Source organism: Lepidochelys kempii, chromosome 9 (genome assembly GCF_965140285.1).
Source record: "Lepidochelys kempii isolate rLepKem1 chromosome 9, rLepKem1.hap1, whole genome shotgun sequence".
Lineage (NCBI taxonomy): Eukaryota > Metazoa > Chordata > Testudines > Cheloniidae > Lepidochelys > Lepidochelys kempii.
Genome location: NC_136388.1, coordinates 17,214,536 through 17,239,500, shown reverse-complemented (window position 1 = coordinate 17,239,500; position 24,965 = coordinate 17,214,536). Strand labels below are relative to the sequence as shown.

The following is a 24,965-nucleotide window of genomic DNA, read 5'->3' as shown; positions in this document are numbered from 1 at the left end:
GACAACAGAATAAGAGTATCCCTGCAGGGGGCTATACCAGTATGGCTATATTGTGTAACTGGTAAACTATCCCACCTAGTCAAGGTCATCCGCAGCTTGGGCCCCTACCCCTCTGTAAATCACACGTGGGACTCACGGGAAAGAGCGGCCCAGACTTTGTAACACGAGCTGCCAGACCTCGGCGTTGGAGGCCTATTTCTGGCAGCCACATGACCCGCCACCCGCACTGAGTAGAGGGGCAGCCTTACCGGGACTACATCTCCCATCGTGCACTGCTCCACGCTGAATCGGGGCTCCCGCTCGCGGTGCTGCAGTGCACGATGGGAATTGTTGTCCACGCCCTGCCCACCGCCTCTGTTCCACCGTCCCCCGCAGCCCCACAAGACCGAGACCGGAGGATGACGCCGTGCCACTGTGGGAGGCAGGTCCTGTTAGCGACGTAACGTGGAGCCTGGTTGGCTCCAATGTGGATGGGGGCAGAGACCTCCCAGGCTGGGACCGGAAGTGATATTCCGGAAACGGACAAGCGGTGCGTGTGCTGTCATCATAAAATGGCGGCCTGAGGGGAACGGACTCGGTTTCCCCTTCCTCAGGTGTGTGTACAGTTTTCCCCCACCCGAGCTGGGCCTCACTCAGCTGGCTCCGCCGCTTGGGGATTGGGCAGGCGGGACCGAATCGAACAGTCTTGGGGGGCTGTGGGAGCGGACGGGACTAAATCGCCCAGCTCCGGAGGGGTGGTGGCAGCGGCAGACGGGACGGAACCAACCACCCCCGGGGTATACGTGGGTGTAGACAGAGCCGCGTTAGCCGCTCCTCGGAGGGGACTGACTGGGCCGAGCCAGCCGGCTCGGAGTCGGGCGGGGGCTGACGTGATGGGAGAATTGGGGATGCGACAAAACCATCTGGCGGGAGAACGGGGGGGGAACCGGACCGAACCAAGTAACTGTGGGGACGGGGATTGGGCAAAGGAACCGCCCCAGGCAGCTAACTGAGGAGCGGGGGTAGGTGCCTCTGACACGCTGCCATAGAAACAAACAGCAGCAGCCCTGGGCCTCTGTCTACGCTGGGCACTTTACTCTCATTCCCTGCCGCTGGGTCGAGGCAGGCGTGCCTAGTGCAGCCCAGGGCGAGGTGCTGCCCAGCCCACCTGGCAAATGTGCTGGCTTTATACAGATGTTTCCCCCCTCTCTCTCGTTGCTGTGTTAATGACCCACACAGACAGTGGCTACTGACAGCCAAGTACGAAGAGTGCCTAGCCAGGGCACTCGGGTATAGCCAGGGAAAGTGATTAAAAAAAAAAAGGTTGATAGGATCCCTGATCTTCACAGCACTCCTGTGACATGGCTGTAAGTAAACATTATCCCCCTTGTATACCTAGAGAAAGTTATGCACAAAGAGGTTGCATCTTGCCAACTGCCACACAGTTGCACGAGAACTCAGTAGTTTCCTAGTAACTGCTCCCATGATCTGTTCAATGGAAAAAATCTGTTTCTGTCAGGAGATACTCCACTGATTAGAAACTTTAACATTCATTTTACAGGACCATTTCTATAAAAGCATCAGGCTGATAGACTTGGACCAATGAACGATTCACCTAGTATTCAGATTTTGGGGGCAGGGGAAAATGTGTCCCCACATGCACAATGTGTCCTTTTCCCTCCCACACCTTGTCTCTATATGCATTAAGACTAACCGGTCCCACACTGAGAGGGATCCAGTGCTCTGTTTCTCGCTGTTTTTTATATTTTGCTCAAAGGACACTATATTAAAGTGAGTTGCACTGCAATGATCATGGGAACAGTATTGGACAGTGTCCCACTTTACAACTGTAATTTCATGTCTTTCAAAACACAGTACGTTAACAAGTTTCTTTGCTTCTTTAGGCCAAGACACTCCATCCCCCTACCAAAATGCAGTATTCCCATCACTGTGAGCACCTTCTAGAGAGGCTGAACAAGCAGCGAGAGGCAGGCTTCCTTTGTGACTGCACGGTAGTTATTGGTGAATTCCAGTTCAAAGCTCACAGAAATGTGCTTGCCTCCTTCAGCGAGTACTTTGGTGCATTTTACAGGGATGCCTCTGACAATAATGTGGTTTTGGATCAGACTCAAGTGAAGGCTGATGGATTTCAGAAACTCCTGGAGTTTATATACACAGGAAACTTAAACCTTGACAGGTAACATACTTTTTTTTTTTTTTTTTTTTTTAAATAAAGGTTGAGTTAAAGAGATTCAGTACTGATTTCTTTGCCATAAATTATGGAAGAACACGTTTAATTTCAGATACAGTACATACCAAAGAATAAAGGTCAGCTGTCTACATGGCTTTTAAAATGCATGTATAATACTACATATGAACCAAAAGGAACACTATTATTATTTTCTATTCAAAGTGTGTGATAGTGTCTAGACCTGAAATTTGTTTCCTATTTTCTCTTGCTAAGGTATCTAAACCCATTATTAGGCTATACAATTGCTGTCACCTAATTATTTTTCAGATTGAGTTGCTGTAGTTCTCTGTCTCTTCTCCCAGTCATCTACTTAATTTCTACACCAAAGCCTTTTTCTATGTGCATACCAGACTCACCTTGGCTACCCTGATCTCACGTGTTATATTAGGTGTGTGTGTATATATATATATATATATTTTTAAAAAAATAAAACTTAATTTGTGTAAGCCATCCAGATGCCATTTAGAGTGTGTCTGTGACAATTCAGACAATTCACATCCATATTAAGAGGCATATGTTCTCTAACTACAATCAACTTTCCATAGTGTCTATATAAATCTTCAAACTATATTTGGTCAAATGACTTGCTGGTAGGAGTTTTCATATTTGTGACTCTGGCTCTCTGGATTGAGATTAAAAATATATCCTACTTAATTTCTGGGAGGAGAAGGATAACCCCCACAGTAATGTTGGTTGTACAGGAGCCCATTTTTCCTTATATACATAGACCAGACCTAGCTGCATAAGCAGGAAAGGCAAATACCAAAGTTTGAGAGAAGATGTAACAGGGCTCACCAGATGTAAGCAACCATGATGGGTCAGGGCTAGTCCTCCCTCAATTTCTCCTACAATCTCTGGGGCTGAGTGAGTTGCCCATCTTTTCCTCCATGGATCACCCTGAAGGTCACCTTTCCTCACCCAGAAGGACAACATTCCTTTCCTATGTCCAAGTGAAGCTCTGCTTCTAGGTATAACTTATTAATAGAATTCCAACCTTCAGCAAGTCCCTCTGAGAAATACAGTTCTCAAAAACCCCAAAATAAGGCAGGTTGAAATACAGCAATCCTCCAGCTCCACACTTGGCTGCCCACCCAAGAGTAAACAGTCCCTCTTCTCTAATTCCTATGCCCAGGCTGCCACATCTCTGGAGGACTCTCCACAGTATTTCATTCCCCAGGCTCCTTTCTTGCAAGTCCTACCCCTTCTTATGGGAACCTCCCTCTAGAATCAGTTCTCTAGTTCATGGGATTGGCCTACGCTGACTGAGCTAGTTCTTCCCCTTTACCTTGAGGCTTCTATTTCTCAGGGTTTCCTCATCTGACTAGTTCTTTCCAATAGCTCCCATCTGCTTCACTCTCCCAACAGTTTTCTGCATTTCTTTCTCTTCACAAGAAGCTCCCAACTATCACTGTCTTATGTAGCACTCTCCTAGTAACTCTTACATGCTCCCTTTTCTCAACTGTTGCCATGGTCTGTATAGAGGCAAGGTGCCTTCTGTCAGGTCCTGTTGGGAGGCAGCTAACTAGTCACAGGTGAACTGGATCCATTTCCTCTTAAAGGGACTATTCACCTTGTGATAGATAGTTTAGGGACACCATCAATTCAAAAATTAGACTTCTGTATGAATTTGTTTTACCTGTTACTGTTACAAGTAACACGTCTTATTACTGTACCCAAAAGTGGTTAGAGAACAAATATTTCTCCATCTTTTTCGTTATTAACTTTGTGCACTTTACATCACTTTGTGTGTAGTCAGTTTTTCTTGTTTGTGTGGGGTAAGAAAACAATTGCTTCCATGCAGAAGTAGTTAAAAGATTGGAGCCACAGACAACTTCACTCTGCAATCAGTGCTTGAGAGGAAAATTTATATAATACAAGGTATTCTAATCACTACCTCTGAGTACCAAAAATAGCAGGTTTTAGTTATTTAGGCTCTGATCCTGCAATTGGATCCACTCTGGCAGAAATTGAATGTGAAACTGTCAGTACAGCATCTTGGTTGCACAAATAAAATGACAAAAAGTCAGACAATGTAAGAGCATCATTAGTTCTGCCACACTGTACATATGTAGTACAGTGGGCGTTATTAAAAATGTGGATTTTTTACAGCACCACTGTATTTACTTTTTATACCGTTGTATTTTTGGTAGTCCCTATTAGACCAGGATATAGCTCATGTACCATGATAAATGTCTAGTTTTTAATAGTTTCCACGGTATTTTCTATTCTTTGTGTATCTTTAAGATATATATTTTTGTGGTAAAATCATGTACCTTATATATAATAAAATTTAATGTTCCATCAGCAGTGTGGACAAGTTAATGCAATAGATGGAACCTTAGTTTTGTATTTCCTAGCTTGTTATGATTTGAACTGTGCAACCCTAATGCTGAACTAACTTCGGGGTTTGTGTTCAAGATACTATTCTGTAGTTAATATTTATCTTTCTAAGCTATTAAAACCAATTACTGCAGTTTTTCTTTAAGAAAGTGCTTTTACAAACCACTGCAGCATCCTTAGAATGCTTCTGTAACGGCCGGCCTTGCCCTTAATGAAGAGAGGTAAAGAGAGTGGAAGAGGAGGAGAAAATAGATGGACAAGAAGAAAGGCAGGAAAGAAAGACAGATAAGACAAGAAAGGAGAATGGGAAGGAGAAAAGAAAAAAGGGGGTGAAAGAACACTTGTGGTAAATTCTGTTTTACTCACTTTAGTATTGGATATTATTTCACATGAAGGAATATTCAGAATATCAAAACTTGGGCTGACTTTCTGCACTTTACTACTTTTCTTTTTTTTAATCATAATTTTTTCCCTTTTGCATTTATACTGAATCCATATAAGCTTAGACCAAAGTGATCTGTATCATTCTTAATCATTTTATTGTACTGAAAGTAATTGCTTTATATATTGTGTTGATGGAGAATAGCTTTGTTATTTAAAATCTGTCCTTTGGGGAACCTATTACCATAATAAAATCACTTTGTTTACCACTGATTTTGTTTCCAAGCATTGTAAGCTCCAGAGATAATTATTTGTTAGAATACTGTATAACACATATTTTTAGAAGGTTTTTTTTTTTAAATCATTATAGGTTGACCTCTGTTCAGGTATAACAAAAGTATAGTGTCCTAAAGCTATACTTCCTGGGTTTTACTCCTGTCTTTGCCACTGATCCACAGTAATGACCATTTGAAAACAATTCTGTCTGTAAAACGGGGTTAATACATACTTCACAGAGGTGTTGAGGTTTTATTCATTGTCTGTGAAATGCTTTGAGATTCTTGAATGAAACCACTATAGAATTATTATTTTTGTCAGCTTATATGTCTCCTATCATATATCAGTGTTAAATAATCTCAAAATATCAAAGATATAAAGTTAGATTTTGTTAGATTCTCCTGACAGTTATAATTTTTAACCATGAAACTATTTTTAAATAAGAGAACAGCCATGTAAAAGTCTTAAAAAAAAAAAAAGTCTTAGTCTCTTTTTGCGAATACAGACTAACATGGCTGCTACTCTGAAACCTGTAAAAGTCTTAGTATTTATTTATATAGATTCTCAGTGACACAGGTTTTCTTTGTCCAGAATATTGTCATTTAGCCTTGTTTCCTTGCAGTTGGAATGTTAAAGAAATTCACCAGGCTGCTGACTATCTCAAAGTGGAGGAGGTGGTCACTAAATGTAAAATAAAAATGGAAGACTTTGCTTTTATTGCTAATCCCTCCTCTACAGAGATTTCTAGTATTACGGGAAACATTGAACTGAACCAACAAACTTGCCTCCTCACTCTTCGAGATTACAATAATAGAGAGAAATCAGATGCCCCTTCTGCAGACTCAGTTCAGCCACAAGCAAAAAAAGTGGGTTTAGAAAAGAAATCTGCTCAGACCAGGAAGCGAAAAAAGACTTTTAACTCTCAGAAAAACATGAAGAATAAACCAGTGCAATATCAGAATGACATAATTGAGAACTCATCAGTCGATATGTTTTTAGATGCAAATAAACTGGCCACACAGATAACGGAACAAGCTGCCCAAGGCAGCGATAACTCAGAACTACAGCTAGCGTCTGTGGTGGAAAGTGAAACTTTTGCAGCACAAGATGTTTTGATTCAGACTATTACAGTGAAACAAAAACGGGGGAAGCCACAGCAGAACTGTGCATTGAAAGAACACAGTATGTCTAATATAGCTAGTGAAAAGAACTCTTACCAACTGGAGAGCGCCGGAGAAGAACTAGATCAGAAATACTCCAAGGCCAAGCCAGTATGCAACACTTGCGGGAAAATATTTTCAGAAGCCAGTAGTCTACGACGACACATGAGAATACACAAAGGAGTAAAGCCTTATGTGTGTCAACTCTGCGGGAAAGCATTTACACAGTGTAATCAGCTGAAAACACATGTCAGAACGCACACAGGTAAGCTGTCGTCTTGTTTATAAGGGCTTCTTTTGTTTTTAATGATAGCATGGGGAAGAATAACTAGAAAGGAGCCCTATTTTCTTCTAATATGTTGTTTCAGAAGCTTCAAATCTTCATGCTGATGTTCTGTATATTTGGATGGTTACTGCTGGTCAGTGCTAATTGCATTCCACCAGTCTGTAATATTTTAAAATAGAAACTATGAATGTGTCTAGAAAAATAGTAGAGCTAGAAAGGATAGCATTGCAGTTAAAGCACCCTGTAGGGAATACCGTGACTTCCTGAAGTCCCAGCAGATCTGATTCAGTCCTTTATCCTTGTAAGGTAAATAAGTGGAGTGCAATGCAGAAAATGTCTGACTGATATACAAGAGATCAGACTATCCTTTCAAGCTATGTCATATTAATGGCATTTATAATTTATTAGTTCACTGTCTTTCAGATTTCCATCATGTACACAATATAGTAATTTGTGCAGCTATTTATGTCTGTCAAGTCTTGATGTACCAGAATGAGTTTGATAACATCTCGGGTTGAAAAATCCAATCTCCGGTGGCAAGTAGGAAACTTCGACAATGATATTTTGTTATAGTGCATGGCTAAGCCATACATTATTACAAAATCTGAGCTTTAATTTAATTACAAAAAGTTTATAGCACATGGTTATGAGAATAACTTTCCAAATGTGAATTGATGCTGTCTGCAGAGAGCCCCAGTGCTTTTGCTGCTGCTGCTCATAGCCTTCTCAGTAGGTGACAGAGTAAAATTGTCTACACACAGGTGCCTTTTACTGCTGTTATTCAGGACTCTAGGACATCCAGAAATGATGTCACTTTCATTATGCTCCCGTTTGGGCAGATTCAAGCAGTGGAGCTATTTCCAGGAATCTCAGGAAGGAGTTAGAGTAGGAGGAAATAAGAGGGTGTAAGGATGGGCAGATGAAGAACTCCTTTCCCTTCCAGTAGTCAAGGGGGAAGGCTTCAAATCTACCAGATGCTGACTAGCCAGAGTCAAATATGAAAATTGGAGCCCCTGAGAAGGGTCCAAGGACAGTGTTTTTGGTAGAAACATCAGCAGTGCATTTCCCTTTTCTGGTTCTTGCACCTGGACTTCGCATGGACGGGTGGGAAACCTTATCATTTGCATCAGCCACTCGATGGCAGATTTAGTCCTCTAGAGAGCAGGTGTCTGGTAATTTATTTTTTTGTCAAGCCTTGATCTATGGCATTATGTATTAAATTTGAGGATCTCTGAAACCTCTGCCTACTAACAGATTCTGCACTACTATAGTAATATAAACTCATGTTCTCCTACGATACAGTCACATGAGACCTAGGAATAGTACTTAGCACATATTTATTAGAGAATACCATAATATCTATTAAAAAATAGTGGATGGTCAGGGAACCGCTGTTAGCATGCTGCAGCAGAAATATTAGCAAGAGCAGAAGAACATACTAGTTGGACAGACCAGACGACTTAATAGGTCTTCTCCAGCTCTAATATCTAGGATTTTGCATAAGTTAAAACGATTCTGTGCCTACTGACAATGCAGTGCTAGTATTAATTGTGAAGAATAGATTTTATTAAAACTAATAGTTAATTACCGGAGAATTTTCAAATGGTGATGCTTTAAAAAAATTATCTGCTGCAGTTCTGATAATGTGCAGGCTCAACTGCTTGATTGTTGGGTGCTATGTGGCATCACTAAACAAGAAGTACTAGGGTCAACTCCTGAGTTTGGGTCAACTAACTTAACTGAAGGCTTTCTTACATAGACACCAAGACAGTGGAAAGGTAACAGTTTATCTCTTTCCCAGGGGAGAAGCCATATAAATGTGAATTGTGCGACAAAGGCTTTGCCCAGAAATGCCAGCTAGTTTTCCACAGTCGTATGCATCATGGAGAAGAGAAACCATATAAATGTGATGTATGTAATCTGCAGTTTGCAACTTCAAGCAATCTGAAGATCCATGCCAGGTGAGTGAAAGTACTAACTAAAGCCCTGATCCTGCAAACACTTATGCACAAGCTTAGTTTCATGTATGAGAATAGTTGACTTAAACAACTACTTGCTCAGGAAGTTCAGTGTGTGTGTGCACTTGCAGGATCAGGCCTAAATAAATGTTGTACTTGTTTTTGTCATTCCCAGTCCTTCCCTACTTTCAGCTCCAGGTCTTCATTGCAGACTAATGTATGTACTCGGCCTGCTTCTTCCACCCAAGGTAGTGATTTGGAACAGCAGTCCATGTGGGAACATTCATCCTAGCACCCCTGTTGCATTTGGTAATTTCTTCCCTTTCTAACCATACTGAGAGAAGAGAACTACTCTGCCATTGTTGTTTTGGTGAAGGGATGAGTCCATTTATATTCTCTGGCAGGGGAGAGTACAATGTGTCTCTCTGCAGTAGCTGTCAGCGTTGTTGGTAGTCAGCTTTCATACTAGAGTGACACAAGTCTTGCTTACTTCTCAGGGTTGACCTATTGCCTGTGCAATGCCCTTAGCCTGATCCAACAGCCACTGAGGTCAGTGGGACTCTTTCCATTGACTTTGGGAATTGGAGCAGTCCCTGAGGGTGAGAAACTTCCATCTGAAAACTAGACTTTAATCTTACTCCTGTTAGGCCACAAAATATCACCATAGTGAGGCCAGATATAAGATATTAACTGGTGTAACACAAAGTTCCTTTCATCTTGTGTCCTCTTCTCCCTTGTGTGGGATTCTCTAAGGTGTGTGTTTCTTACTAGGAAGCACAGTGGTGAGAAGCCTTACGTGTGTGATAGGTGTGGGCAGAGGTTTGCTCAGGCCAGTACGCTGACGTACCATGTTCGTCGCCATACAGGAGAAAAGCCGTATGTGTGTGATACATGTGGAAAAGCATTTGCAGTATCCAGTTCTCTTATCACTCATTCACGAAAACATACAGGTGAGGATAAGTGGGCTGCTGAGTGAGCTGGTGTAAATTGGGGATCCATCTTGGAGAGGGTTGGCTGCAGCGGAAGAGGTGAAGGGAGCAATTAGTGATAATGGAGTCTAAAGAGCAGGATTTGGGGAGGGAGTGGAGTAATGGAGTCTGCATTAGTGGGTATGGACTCTGTATAGGAGAAAGGACCAGAGTTGTGTTGGCTCTTTCCTTGGGCTTTTCCTTGAGGGTTGCTTAGTGGTGCAAATCTGAATTTTTATTGGGGTTTGGGGAGCTCTTCACACCATTGTACACTGACTCTGTTTAATATGCATTTTACATACACATCTGTATATTGAAATACTAACCGCCTTGTGTACCCTTCAGGAGAGAAACCATATATATGTGGTATTTGTGGCAAAAGTTTTATTTCCTCAGGAGAGCTCAACAAACATTTTCGGTCTCATACAGGTCAGTTTCTGGATAGGCCACTTCCTGTGTTGTAAATTTTTTTCAGTATGATCTTTTGCATTTAAAATTATGTACTATGCTATAATTGAGACAAATTAAGAGGACACACTGTATCTGTGTTAACTCATTTAAAAATTGATTAGATAGTTTTTCTTTAAATAAATCTAAATTGTTGTTGTAAATCTAAAATAACAAGACTTCAGCAGAGTAGGGAATCAGGAACTCCGATGCTAAACTTTCTCTGTGCGAGTCAGCATGTCACTTTAACCTCTTGGTGTCTCTGTTTTCTCAACTGTAAAATAGAGATTATACTTTTTTATCCATTCCTTGGATTATAAAGTGTGGTCTATTTGTAAAGCATTGTAATATAGAGTAACATGGGAATTATTTAAATATTAAAGAAAATATTCACGTTGTAGTATTAATTTTCAGATAAACATTAGTACAAAGACAAGTTGGGTGTCTGATCTGCTTCAAATGAAGCAGTCAGTCCTGTAGTCACCATTTTCATCTTATCTTTTTTTGAATGTTTTCCTTCTGGATACTGTTTTTAGATGGGTTTAGGTCATAAAGCTGTTAAAGTAATTTTCATTGCAGTTATTTTGCCTTTTGTCCTATAGACAGCTTAAGAAATAGTTTTTCTCTGTTCTGCAATTCTAACTGTCAAACCATTTTTCAGGTGAAAGGCCATTTATCTGTGAACTGTGTGGAAATTCTTACACCGATATAAAAAATTTAAAAAAGCACAAAACAAAAGTTCACACAGGTAAGTATTAGTCTTGTAAAAATGAATTTTTGGGGTCAAAGAATAACAATTCTGCTTTAGTGTTTTTAAATGTAACATAAAATTAGATAAGAAAAGAGGTCTGTTTAATGCCTAGAATATCTGCTCTAATGGCACCCAAATCTTTCAGATAAGGATTGGAAAAAGCAGGCTTTAAAATGGAAGGTCCTGGGGAGATGTTAAAAAAGAAAATGCAGTGACTACTACAGTGTTAAGCCACTATTGTCAATAGGGAGTGGGGGGCTGCTGACAAGACTATTAACATTAAAAAATCTGGTCTCATCTAATAAAACTGTGAAAGATTTCTGCTCTAAGACAGCTGTGAAAGTCATCTGGGTCACAAAAGAATTTTGTGAATCCTATTCAGTATGGCTCTACCCCACATCTGATGGCTCTCACAGGTATAGATTTGAGGTGAATGATTCACACCAGTTCCAGGAATTACTCTTCCTGATTCTTTGTAGGCCCAGATGTTCCTTTATGCAATAATTAAAGATGGTGAGTTTGTTCAGGTTTTTTTTATATAGTCAAAGTTAATCCATGTCTGAGCTGGATTAACAGGCACACAAGCTCAGATAGACAGCTGGTGCAACACTTACAATTAGGAATTCTATCCTAAAAAAGATTTCTCATTTATACCTAGTCCTGTTCTTCCTAGATTTACATGCAAGTGTTTGAATGGCAGTAACTTTGGTATACAGATAGCTTACAGTACTGAGCATGGAGGAGTTGTATGTGGGCAGTTAAGATGATAATGTAAACAACCTCCCTCCAGACTGGCTCTGCATGCCTTCTTACAGTGGATCACATCTGTCCATACTTAAGTGCATTAAGTCCATAACTCCCTTACCTCTAGTTGTATAAAAAAAGAAATCACGGGGGCTGGCCCAGACAGTGCAGGGGAGAGACTAGCAGAATGAAAGGAGAAGTAACATGCCGTGGCAGCTTTGAGGATCATGGACTGGTGAAACTGCATGTAGAGGATGGGTGGGGAGGATCTAGTAAAGCAGGAAGATAACAGAAGGGAGTGTCAGGGAGAGACAAGCTGTAAGCTGCTGGGGAAGGTTTGTTGGAAGTGTAGCTGGAAGAATAGTGAAGAGACAGGTTGGGAAAGGGACATAGAGGCTGCCAAGCAAAGGGGGGCCAGGCTGGGGGAGCTGGAATGTGGTGCCGGCTGGGTATGTGGAGACATGGACGATGAGGTGAGAAAGAAGCAGAAGTGGTGGCAGAGAGAGAAGGGAGTTAAAGTAGCATAAACAGGAGAACTGCAAACCTTTGCTTAGTGTGTGGCCCTTGCATGCTACCATAATATTGTATTAGCATGGCACGACTAATTAATATCCTTATCCAGCCTCAGCAGGGCCTGAATCAACGCCCTACAAGGATTTGGGGTGGGGGAGACGTGAAAGTTTTTAATGAACGGTCCACTGTCACCCATTTCAGCTGAGACCTGATTAAAACTGATTTTTCAAGTGCACTTGTACTCTAGAAAGTGACTGTGTAAAAATAACCTTCTTCTGCAAAAGTTCTGTTCTTCCTAGCACTGTGTTAATTGAAAGAGATGATGCCTGACATGCCCATTGTTCTACAGCCCACTGCTAGAATATTTCAAGGAATCCCTGTTGATTTTCCCCATAAACTGTGACCTTAAGGATTTGTTACTCTACTGTGGCCCAGATAACAGAGGCTCTGTTGTGATGTATCATTTCTCGAGCCATCATGACCTGGACACGGGCACCAGGGACTTGATACTTAAAGCTCAGACTAAGCTCAGACTGGCTTGGTGGCTGAGTTTCAGGCAGTGTCATTCTCAGACACTCCAAATGCTTACACTTAAAGAACTCTTTTTTTTAAGCCTACCAGCCAGCTGGATTAAAAGGATAGCTTTGCAGTGCTACAGAGTACCCTTGATAAATTTTGAGCAATTCTCTATCCAGTCTTTGTTCCCTAGAAAAGAATAGTTGTAACAAAGCGTTTTAAGGGAACTGAACTAGGTGTACTTGTTCCTGCTTCCAGGGTTGGGGGAGAGGGAGACTGGACTAGATGACTTCTCGAGTTTCCTTCCACTCCTGCATTTCTATGATTCTATAATTTGAGGGTGGGGAACTGTTGAGGTTTTTTGAGGGATAAAAAAGGTTAATCTCTTAATTTACCTCACCCACTCAATGGTTTTTCCTGTCACAAGTGTACTTTTCCTTACATTAATTGCAGGCATTTTACTTTTTCCTCATGAATGAATGTGTTATAAATTTTGTTTGTTTTGTTTTGAGGATCTGAAACTACCCTTGATTCTAACACAGTTGATAATTCCTACAATGAGCAAGAATCCATTCAAAATCAAAAAAGCCCTTTGTCAGAGTCTGCAGATGTGAAGCCTTCTGAGATGTCTTTATCACTTCCTCTTCCCATTGGGACTGAAGACCATCAGATGCTGCTGCCTATAACTGGTAATCAGTCTCCTTCCTCAGACACATTGCTGAGGTCTGCTGTGACTGGATATTCAGAACCTCAGTTTATTTTCCTGCAGCAGTTGTACTGACTCTGTGCAATATGGGAACCAACAAGACAATCCTGGTAGTGAACACACACATTATTGGTAAGGTGAACATAATCGTCCAAGCTGTTGGACTTACTTTCTCATTCTTTTAAGTGAAGACATTTGGTAATGTATCTACACTGTGCAGTGCTGTTTCTCATTTCTTGTTAAATTTTGCTAATCCGGAATCATATTTATCATTGTAATTGACCACTGACTTTTCCTAGGAGGAAATACTTTTCCAGAGCACCTGCCTTAAGAAACGTGTGCTAAATAGATACGTAACTGTACTCTGGAGATCTCCTCCAATGCTCATACAGAGCTAACATGTTAGTGTCATTTGTGAGCAGACTTTCAAGCCATATTTTTGTAAGTTAATTTACTTTAAATACCTTAACTCACAGGTGTGGTCCTTGTACACAGCCTTGTATAAAAAAAAAAAAAATTGCATGACGAATTTATTAAACACAGGCTCCCAACTCCAGGCCAATGTAAGAGGAGTATATGATGGCAACTGGGCCAGTTCTTTGGTGAAATGTTTTTGAAGCATTACTGGTGTTAATCAGAAGCAGCTGTTTGCCAGTCAGACTAGATGGAAAGCTTTGGGCAAATGCCATGACAGGTGAGGGAGGCTTTTTCCTTGAGCAATGATTTAGAGGCTAGATAGCACATAGCCTTTCCCTTTCCAAGGCCTGGATTCACATTCAGATGTGACAAACATGAGTTTGATCCTAGCTGTCATCTATCCACATCCCCCAAACATCTCGTAGTTTGACAGAAGTGACAGTCTTCTGCTCAAGAGAGGTCAAAAGATGGAATATGATGAATGGTGTAGGTCAGATTGGATTAAGATTATTTTAAGTAAGAAGTTATATTGCGTTAGCTGTGAGGAGACATGGCTAGCAAATGTCTGACTTTCATCATCATAGTTACTAATATTACAGTAGCACCTAGAACTCCCAGTCAGGATCAGAGCCCTTTTGGGTTAAGCACTGTACAGACACATCAGTTCCTGCCCTGAAGAGTTTACAATAAATGAGCAATAAATTTACTCTAAAAAAATTAAGTGAAAGCTAAAGATGGGGGTGTTTTAGTAAAGAAGATTGATCCAAGGCCCTAAACTTTGGGGTTGCCCACAATAAGCTCTTACTATTCCATGCCAGAATTCAGGAGGGCATAATAGAAAAACATTTCCTTAAAAATAAATGCAGTGTTTATCTACTGCTTTATTTCCCATGTCAGTAGTGCAGTTTTAGGCAGTTGCTGTGGTTTGTAGCAAGACCCATGTGAAAATGGTTTGTTTTTTATGCCACAATGTGTGGTGGTGTTCTGTTTTCTTTGTTTTTTTTAACATTCTTGTGCAAGGGTTGGCACACAGGGCAGAAATTAGGGTCTTCAATTCCTCTGTCTTTTGCTGCTGCTTCTGTCTGCTCTATGGTGCTGAGACAAACTACTCTGTCCTCTCTGCTAAGTGTTCTTCTTAAGGTTTCTCTTGGACTCCTTATTTCCTCACACCAGTTGGTTTCCACTGAACAGTTTTCATGTGGAGTCTTTGTGTTGACATCCAGAGTACATTCCCCAGATATGTTCAGGGCTTCCTTCTGAGTCTGGTGGAAATGAGTTGCTGATTGATGATTTCATGGATCTCTTAATTGGTAATGAAGTCTTTCTCACTGTCCAGAATCTTTCATAGGCACTTATTTTCAATGGTGTCTAGTTTTCTGTCTAACCATTGGTAGATCTCCATCTGTCACAGCCATATGTTAGCACTGAGATTACATTAGAATTGAAAATTCTCAGTTTTGGTCTGATGCTCTATCTCTCATTGATTTCCATATTAAGGTTAGTAAATGCTGTGGGTGCCTTTCCTATTCTTGATGTCACTTCCTTCTTGTGATGTGTAGTGGTCAGTATGGTGCTGCCAAGGTAGATGAATGGGTTTACTTTCTTGATATTTTTGCCATCTAATATTACTGCTTGAAATCTAGGTTTCAAAGATGTTTGGTTTAGGTTTGTTTGTGCTAGGGCTCCACGGCCCCCCTGAAAGGGTTCATGGAACCCCAGGGGGCCGTGGACCCCCAGTTGAGAACTGCCGTACTAGAAGAACTTAACAAAGATAGGCAAAGGTTGTTCTTTGCAAGGTTGTCTGTCTTTATTAGTAACTTTTCATGGGTGTCATTCAGCATGATATCATCAGCAAAGTCTAGGCCTTCTAGACATTTGTCAACTCCCCCACGCTATACCAGTGTTAGTATTGCTAATACACTTCTTCAATATTCAGTCTATGGCAGTGCCAAACAGCAGCAGCAATAAAATGCAGCCCTGTTTCACGTTAGTGTCCATACTGAACCATTCAGTTGTCTGGGTGTCCACCTTTGCAGAACACTTCACATCTCTGTACATGGCCTTGATGATGATTACAACTTTAGCTGGGATTCCATAGGAGTGAAGAATGAATAGTCCATAATGTAGGTCTATCTTTGAAAAAAAAAAATCAGTGAAATTGTTGAGGGGACCTTGCCATTCTATACTTTCTTCTGTGGTGGTCCTTAACTGAATATTTGGTCTACACAGAATCTCTTGGGCCTGAATCCAGCCTGTTTTCTATGCTTTGCATCCACTGCCTCTTTCTTCCTGTTTAGAATCACACTACCGAAGGTTTTCCCTGCAAGAGAGTAGTGTAACTCCTCTCCAGTTGTTACAGTCAATAAGATCACCCCTTTTGGACATTCTGACAATGATTCCATGTTTCCATTCGTCAGGAGGCTTCTCTTTCTCCCAAACTTTATGGGACAGCTCTGTCAGTTTCATTAAGGTGATAGTATCAAATGCTTTTAGCATTTCTGCAGTGATTTGATCATCTCCTGCTGCTTTGTTATTTTTTTCAGCTTCCTGATTGTGGCCTGTACTTCTGTCATCTCTCTTGGACTGATGGTAACGTCACGTTGGTCAGGTTTGCATGTTTAAATGGAAGTCTGGTGCTGAAGTCGGCCTTGGTCTGTTGAGGACTTCTGTGAATGCTTTGCCCATTTATTTTTCTATTCTACCTTAGTTGTAAGCATTTTTCCATCTTTGCTTTTTATTGGCCCATGTCCTATTCTGAAATTGACACACAGGATTTTAATCACTTGGTAAATAGCCCTGACATCCATAATAGCAGCAGCTTCAGCTGCTAGATCTTCAATGTTTCTTCATTGATCTGCCCTTGTGTTGCTTTTCACCGCTCTATCTGCTTTCATGCACTCCTCTGCTTTTTCCAATACTCTGGTTGGTTTTAGCATTCAGGAGTTTTCCTTTGATATCCAAATGTGGCTACTGCAGCTTGAACCACATTGTCTGTAAGCCGGACCCAAGGAGTTTATATTAGCTTTTTCTTTAACAAGCAGCGTTTCTGGTGTCTGACAGTGTCACTGCTTAAGCTCCATTGTGATTAGTGGGAGTGTTTTTATGCCTCACCAAGCCAATCTTAGAACTGTCAAGAATAATCAAATAAAGAGCCACAGAGGCATGTTTTCTCCAGTCAAAAACAGCATCTGTGATATTTTTAAGTGCATTCTTTGCTGGTTGTTTATTTGTTGATATCATTTTATCTGCATTGGTGCCTAGGGTCTAGGCCTTGGTAAACAGAAGAGCATAGAAGATACCTATTAATATAATTCCTACTCTACTCCCTAAAACTCATCTTTACCTTAATTAAAAGGGCTTTGTGAAAAATTTCTTAGTGGATTTATCCTCTGCAAATGGAACCCTGAATCCTGGGCATGGCTCTGTCTTTTATTTGTTGCTTTCTTTATCCATGTGTTTATTTTTACTCTTTGTCTGTACCTTTTAAATTAAATAGACCTTTCATCTTTTGTTGTTTATCATTTTAAATGTGACATGTGTAATACTGTTTTTGATTGTTTAATTCTTAATTACGTGCGGTCAATTTGCTGTTGAGGGTTACTGGACATTATGAAGTACAACTAAGTCTCCCAAGAGTCTTCTCACTGCAGTAAAGCCAATCCTTGTCATTGCTTCCTGACCTTCGCAGTATTTGCTTGTCTCCATCATGTCTATGCCACAGCATTTGCCAGCATCTACTATCCTTCAGCACACGGGTGTAGGACATTGGACGAATCATTTTGGGTTTTCAGTGGTGCAGTGTGGCTTTTTTCATTCTTTTGAAATCTTTGTTTTTTCCCTCGTAATCTTTCAAGGATTCCGTGTCCAACTGGTAATTCTGTGACTGAAGAATCGCACCAAAAAGCAGGGCCTTGAATATAAGTGACAAAGGTCCACTCCTTGTGACCAGATCTAAGGCTGCATTTTCTACCAAAAATACAGCAAAGGTATAAAGATGAATGCAGTTTCAATAATTAGTATTGCACAAAAGAAAAGCCATCTTAAGTGCTCTGCCAACTTATATGGTTACACTGCTCTTTGGCAAGTTCATCTTTAAATGTACTAAAGTACATCTCTTCTGATGTCCTTACTGCTTTTTTAAAAAAAAAGTTTAACTTGTTCAGAATTACTGAGTAACGCATATGTTACCAGAAGAGCAAACTAACTCTGAAAAACACATTCCTGTGTAGAATATGCATTCCATAAGAATGTTTGTTTCAACTGTTCTTATATTTCTAAAATTTTAGATTACTACAGTATTCTTACATGTCAGACTTAAAAAAAAACAACAACAGTGCTTAGATTTATACTGGATCCAGTTTAGATATTTATAGAGGTGACATTTGCTTTATATTACTCATTTAGTTTTCTTTATACACAGGAGGATCATCATTTTTACAAGACAACGGTTTTAAACCTCTCTTCACAGAATACACAGGTTCTGATAAAGTTGTTCTCTTGCAGCAATAATTTAATGAGCTGTACTCTTGAGTACCAATTCTTATCCTCAACTTCGATGAAAATGACTCAGCTGCTGAGTTGATTTCCCTTAAATATATTAATTTAATATAACATATAATTTAAAAAAATGTGTAGGAGTGTTCCAGCTGGGTGCTGAAGAACTTTGAGAGAGAGAGCTGTCCTGCATATCTGTGGCAATGCCTGGAGTACTTTCCATGCCTCTTATGTGGCAGCTTACTGCTCTCAAGTTCAATTAGGAGCTGGAAGTTATATCAAGAGGATTGATGGTCCATGTAAAGAGTGAATAGGGGAAAACGTGGACGTCTTAAATAGTCAAATGCCGTTAATAGTTAACCAAAGTTCTCCTTTCTGAAAAATGAAAGCGGGACCATTAAAATTTCTTTAAAATCTTGAAAAAGACTTCTAAAGACGATCTCAAGTGTGATCCAAATCTCAGCAAGTCCACTAACTTCAATTGAAGTTTTGCCTGAGGGCTTGTCTACTCTTGGAAATTTACCAAAATAGCTAGCTATTCCAGAATGGGGAGTTATACCAGAATAGCTATTCTGCAATAATTTTTTTGGTAAGTTCCAAGTGTAGAAAAGCCCAGAGTAAGGATTACAAGACTGGACTTTGAGACGCCGTTGGTAAGACTTACAGAAATAGGTCTAGATAAGAACTAGTAATCGATTTGGGTTAAGTTATTTTTGAAGTATTTTTCCTGTATATACAAAGTGTTTTTCCTTCTGCTATGTGTATATAGTTCAATTCTTTTTTTATAATCCCATGGGCGGGGGGGTGTACATACTTAGGTTGCAGTGTTTATGTTAGGCTTTAATAAACTTGTTTTGTAATTTTCCCTCAGCTGGTGTCTGGTGTTTGTAATTACAAAGGGTAGTAATTAAAGGAGGAGGGAAGCAGTCTAACATAACCACTATCACAACACACTACACTAGCATCAGAGAGGGCTCAGAGACAGCCCTTAGCATTGTATACAGTTGTATAGGAGTTATTTGGGAACAGCATCATTCATTACATTTTCCTTCCAACAGAAAAAAAACCACCCAAGTCCCTTGCTACAAGGCAATATTTTGGGTGTAAAGGAACAAAAAATTTGTTCTAAATACTACTTACTATAATTATTTTTGAGCACTGAAAGATGCAAAGCAGTGTGCAAAACAATGTAAGTTTACCCCCATGTTTTAAAGCAGATATAAACTACTTTGCAGTGAATGTCTTCTACAAAGGATATCTTAATTTTTTTTAAAAAAATCACTTGTATTTTTTTCTATGGAGACAGTAGAGCCTGTTGGCTAAAGCACTGTGCTACTGACTTGCTCAGTAACCTTGGGCAAATCATAGCCCGTCCCCGTGCCTCAGTTTCCCCTTGTAAAGTGCTTGGAGTGCCGAAGATGAGAACTAGGTATCATTTTAGCTATTACAGTTTATTCACAGGAATAAAGTAGTAGTTTCTTGCCTATAGTAATTTTTTTATTCAGAAATATACAAGATAACTTAGTCCTTGGACAGAATTTGTGATTTTGACTATTTTAATTTGAAGAAACCTGCTGAAATAAGTACTGTAACAGATTTAGAAGTAGTCATCTTATAGCACTCTCTGATAAAAAGTATGTGAAGGAATTAGTGGTGTTAGATATGTGGACAACTTTTGCGGATAATGTCAATGGAACAGAATGCTGTCACAGGCTAAAGCTCTTACTGTTAAATAATGAGGTGTAGTGAAGGTGTTCTTTGAAAATACACATCACTTATTTTCAAACTGGATGCCATTTATCCTTTCACATTTTGTTTGTGATGTTATTGCTCTCATCAAACCAATTAAAATTAAAACACTGCTTTTGGCAGAGTCATGGTTACTTATCACAGCCTATTTTAAGCTTACATTACTTTTATGAATAAAATTATCCATCATTAGCATTAATCATTATATAACAATCCGTAAGTTGTTAATTTAATCATTAGAAGTAGTTTGAACATAAATGTGCAGCAAAAGGGGAGGATGATCTACCTTAAATTTTGACAAAGAATATAAACACACTATCATGCTTCTAAAATAAACCTACCACTAAGGGTATGTCTACACTAGCAACTTAAGTTGACCTATATTATGTCTACTTACAGCCACCATGGTAATTATTCTGGTGGTGCCTGTCCACACTACCCTGCTTGTGTTGGTGGCGCACCAGGAGTGCTTCCACCGACCTAAGAGGGGCAGTGTGGGAAGCCCAGTCTCTCAACTCTGCTGGCAGCTCCCTGCTGGGAGCCTGGCTTGCCTCCCGCCCGCTAGGCTTCAGGCCCTGGCTCCCAGCCGGAAGTGGGGTCCAGATGCCCAGCTCTCCAGGGAGATGGGTGACAGCTGGGCTCTAGCTACGCTTTCTTGTCAATTTCACGGCCGTGCCATGAAACTGACAAGACAGCCAACAGCCTATGTAAGTAACAGACACTGCATCACCCTAACTACACCAACATAAGCCCTATACCTCTTGTGGAGGTGGACTTATTATGTTCGTGTAGTAGGGCACTTACATCGGCGGGAGCAAGGCTGTAGGGTAGACACTGACATAATTAGGTTGACGTAAGGTGCTTTACGTCAACCTAACTCTGGTGTAGACCAGGCCTACCTAGCAATAGGAAGAAATGTTATCTGGAAGCAGGCTATTCCATAGCTGTCTGTTATGGGCCAACATGCATCTTTCTCATTGACACTGGGAGACAGGATACTGGAGTAGATCAATCACTGGCCTAAGTCATTACAGTGATTCTGAGCTGCATGGTATCTAACAGGCACAAAAGCCCAACGTGTCTCTCTCCACTTCCAGGGCTAAGGCTAACTTTGTGCATGGCTTTTTTTTTTTAATTGTGTTGAAGGAAAACTGTATTGAAAAGGCATATTTTATGCCTTGGCATGAACTGGTTGGGCTCATACTGATCTCTGACAAGGAACTCCACAGCCAGGGTCTACACCACTGAGTGTTCTATTCAGAGTGATAGTTGGAACCTAGGTCTATCCAGCTGCATTATTCCTGTAAAGCTGTTATCTTGGGGGATTATAAAGAGGGTGCAGTTTCCAGGTCCCAAACTCTAACAGCATCTATTCTCTGTTAAAGTACAGTCTCTTATCACCTTTGCTTCAGAATCATTTATATGCTATTAAATAATGGTAAGTTTTGTATAATTATTCTTTAAGTTCCATTGCATTCTCCTTTCTATAAAATGCAAGATAATACGTGGTTATTGTCTGGAAGATGAAGTAAAACTGATTTGGTCCAACCTCAACAAGTATGTTTATGATATTTAAGTAGGGCCATCTCTGTTCTGAAGTACTTAAGTTTTACGAAAGGGAAAAAGTTGAATAAAATGTGCTAAATATTTTTAATGAGCTTTCCCAACCCTTTCAATGTGAAAAACAATGAAGAAGTGTACTGAAGTTATTTACAGTCTTGCAGAGAAAATGAGAAGCTGGTTTACAGGATAGAATATTTATAAGTTTCTCCTGCCCCAGTTCTCTTAATCTAAAATGACAGAGAACCAAGGTTATTCTTGAACTTGGTTATTTGTCCACATAGCTAGTATATGACCATCTAATGTAACCAAATCATCCCAATTCTTCCTATTTTATCTTAGCCTTCATCTTTTTTTGAAGACCCTTAAAAGGAGGAGTAGTTTTGGCTCAGCACAGAGTGACAAGCCCAAGCCGTCCTCTGAGCTTGCCGTATTAGCTTAGCGATTGCTTGGTAACACATAGTTCTACAGCAACTGGCTAGTTAGTATCTCGTCAGTCAGATTTGGTTACTTCCCCTTATGAGTGTAACTATTTTTGAGAGCAACTCAAAGAGTAAATTCTAAGTGAGCACACACAATCAGTACCAATACCCTCTTGGATATTTCTGCCTCATACAGCGGAGCCCTAAGTAGGCCCAAAGCGCTAGGAGAGCAACGTTGTGGCACTAAGAGTCAAACGAACAATAATTCTTGCATAGTTGCTCTCTAAGTGCATTGCTGTAGCTACTTGACAATTTTGCTTTATTTTAGAAGCCTGATTTTCTTGCCAGTGTACACTTTCTATTTAAGGGCATTATAAGCTGTCACTTAAAAAACCCCCCAACTTTGTGCTGAACGTTGGGAAGATACTAGTGCAAAGTACTGCTATCACCGTTGGTTGCTCTTCCTCTGTTAGAGGGTGGATCATATTGACTAAATGAGCGGGCAGAGAAAAAGACAGAAGCTTGAGACAATAGTCTGTAACAGAGACTATCCTCTCTCCTTATATAAAAAATGAATGCAATTAAATCCATGCACTTTCATCATAAGAGTCCTTTAATCATAGTCTGGGTATCATTTACCAAACTTCTGTTTACCTACAGCAGTGGTTCTCAACCCACAGCCCCATCAGCACACAGCTGTGGCCCATATGACATCCTCAGGGGCATAGAGGTAGTATGTATATTGTGTGGATGCGGCCCACATGCAGTTCTTTCTGTGTTATATGTGGCCCACCATGCTAAATAGGTTGAGAACCACTGCCTACAGCAACAATATATACTTTGTTAAAAAGCTCACGTTGGACTCAGTTTGAGTTGGTTTTATCTCTAGTACTTTTCAAACTTATATTGGCACACTCCAAAATAACTTCCTCAAGAAACTACATACTATCATTTTGATTTACAAAGAAATAAGCCAGAAAAACCCTCAAGCTGATAGATATAAATGCATCAAGTTGTTACCTTGTTCACAAATGTTCCGCAACTGCTCCTATTGCAAGACTGGCATTAGCATCTTTGTTATCAACCTCCCCATAACTTGGTGTCCAGTAGTAATGCCTTTTAAGGCCATGAGAGAGTTCTGCAAGATATTCATGCCCATCCACTTCATACGGATCCACGTCTGTACAATTTGGTTTCAAGCGGCCAGTTTTAATTAAGTCTGAAAATGCCTGAAATGAACAAATGCAAAGGATTTAAATTTAACATTCTTCTAACACGTTCTGCCTGCCAGAGGCTTAGAAAGTGCAAAGCAGAACAGTAGAAGATGATACAGACTAGGTCAGCACTAAATGGCATTTTAATCGCTTGTATACTTTTCCTGTCCCGTAATTGTTTGGCATGAGAAGACTACGCCACAACTACCATAATTTTACAATAAAATAAAATGTAATGAACTACACATCAGTCTTACAAATAGTTTTCCTGAGCGCGCTAGTATAAAATGAAGATAAACTGTGGAAAAGATCAGTGATGAAGAAAACACTTACGACACAGGTGGCCTCATCCAGTTTGTTTCCCCAAATATAAATGTAGGAAAGCACCATGTTTGTTTTCATTGAATCCGAAAGAGCAACAAGTCCTTTTCCACTTATATTGTTGCTCGTTACTGCTAACCTAGTAAACAGAAGAAATAAAACAAATTATATAAGTAAATTCCAAGCCATTTGATTCCTACCACTTAAGTACAGTATTTCGAACAAATCAGCAACAAAAACTATTTTTATAGCTCAAATCTGTTACTAAGTCCTATATAATTCTAATATTCCTCAAGGCACTTCCTTGATTTGGTTGCCAAAGACTTTGACAATTCATTTCTTCTAAGCAGGTGACCCTATGCTTGGTGGCTAGCTCTCATATTTAGTCTGTTTTAAAGCATGGCCTTGGTTTCTAGCCAAGTTAAACTTTGATCCTGGAGCTGGGAGAGGTATGTTTGTATTGGTGAACCTGAGAGTTTTTCAGAGGCATCTAGCAGACCCTTTGATCTTTACTCCCCAAAACTAATGGCTTCAGGCAACACCTATGATCAGAGCTTACCTCCAGCCAAAGGTATGGTTTTCTGCAAGACATAAAATATATCCTGTAGGAGAGATTAGACAATCTCCTGGTGAACTTGAAATAAACTATAAAAAGGCTTCAAGAAAAATTATTTTTAAGGCCTGAAACAAGAAGACCCTTATTCTTGCAATGTGTCATGCTGACTTAAATGGCACTCCATGCAGCAATTAGGAATTTTGTTTGCAAAACATTTTACAGGAAAGGGCCTAAACAGTCAAGATACTAAAATGAATCGAGAACCAGATCTGACAGCCATATGTTCATTAGAGTGACTCGAGATGTGTACTGTGAACCAAATATAATACAGAGGAAAATACTATCAAATTAATTTTAGATTCATCCATAAGGGAAAAAGAAGAACTTGCTAAAATATCACAAGTATGAGAACAAGCAGCAAAAACACTTGGAACAGAAACTACTGTTCTATAGCAACAAATTACTTAAACCAAGGGGGGGGGGAACAAGTAAAATGGAAAAAAGTTTAAAGGGCTTTTAGTAGAATTGGCCGTAGGAAGGGTAAACCAGAAAATTTAGCAGCTTGGAAGTGTGCCTGGTGGAGGGAGGAGAGTTTAGGACTTTTGCCATAAAGGGAAGGGCTTGGCAGCAGTAGTGTTCCAGGGTTTAGTCACTGACGAGGTAAAGTTTGGCCTCCTTTTGTCAGGTGGATGATCAAATTTAGGGGTCAGAAGCTGGGTAGGGAAACTACTAGGGCTTTGTCGCTGGTGGGAAGGGAGCATCTCCATAGAATATCAGGGTTGGAAGGGACCTCAGGAGGTCATCTAGTCCAAACTCCTGCTCAGAGCAGGACCAATCCTCAACTAAATCATCCCAGCCAGGGCTTTGTCAAGCATGACCTAAAAAACCTCAAAGGAAGGAGATTCCACCACCACCCTAGGTAACACATTCCAGTGCTTCACCACCCTCCTAGTGAA

The 24,965-nt window shown here is 40.3% G+C and overlaps 2 protein-coding genes across 11 annotated transcripts in view; one reads left to right on the top strand and one right to left on the bottom strand.

Annotated features, from left to right (window-relative positions):
• The first annotated feature begins 405 nt into the window (after positions 1–405).
• Positions 406–19,057, top strand: MYNN (myoneurin). Of its 5 annotated transcripts, none has more exons than XR_012160736.1 (9): positions 406–593; positions 1,884–2,176; positions 5,850–6,652; positions 8,475–8,634; positions 9,403–9,581; positions 9,945–10,028; positions 10,708–10,794; positions 13,083–13,408; positions 18,114–19,057. XR_012160736.1 is itself a non-coding variant. In XM_073359419.1 (8 exons), exons 2-8 carry the CDS (start codon positions 1,911–1,913, stop codon positions 13,349–13,351), a joined length of 1,848 nt encoding a protein of 615 aa, XP_073215520.1. In that variant the 5' UTR covers positions 406–593; positions 1,884–1,910; the 3' UTR covers positions 13,352–19,057. The 5 variants fall into 5 exon arrangements, 3 of the variants coding, with proteins under 3 accessions (XP_073215520.1, XP_073215522.1, XP_073215521.1); XR_012160735.1 differs by having other exon boundaries at positions 13,083–17,679; XM_073359419.1 differs by having other exon boundaries at positions 13,083–19,057.
• Positions 9,929–24,965, bottom strand: part of LRRC34 (leucine rich repeat containing 34) — a 36,375-nt gene continuing 21,338 nt past the window's right edge. For 4 of the 6 annotated variants that reach the window (XM_073359425.1, XM_073359424.1, XM_073359422.1 and 1 more), the window contains 2 exons: positions 23,466–23,592; positions 22,514–23,147 (listed from right to left, as the gene is read on the bottom strand). In XM_073359425.1, coding sequence (XP_073215526.1) covers positions 22,944–23,147; positions 23,466–23,592 — 331 coding nt within the window. In that variant the 3' untranslated portion in view covers positions 22,514–22,943. Of the gene's footprint in view, positions 10,321–22,513; positions 23,148–23,465; positions 23,593–24,965 lie in introns of those variants that run through there. The other 2 variants (XM_073359423.1, XR_013636334.1) reach the window with 2 other exon arrangements.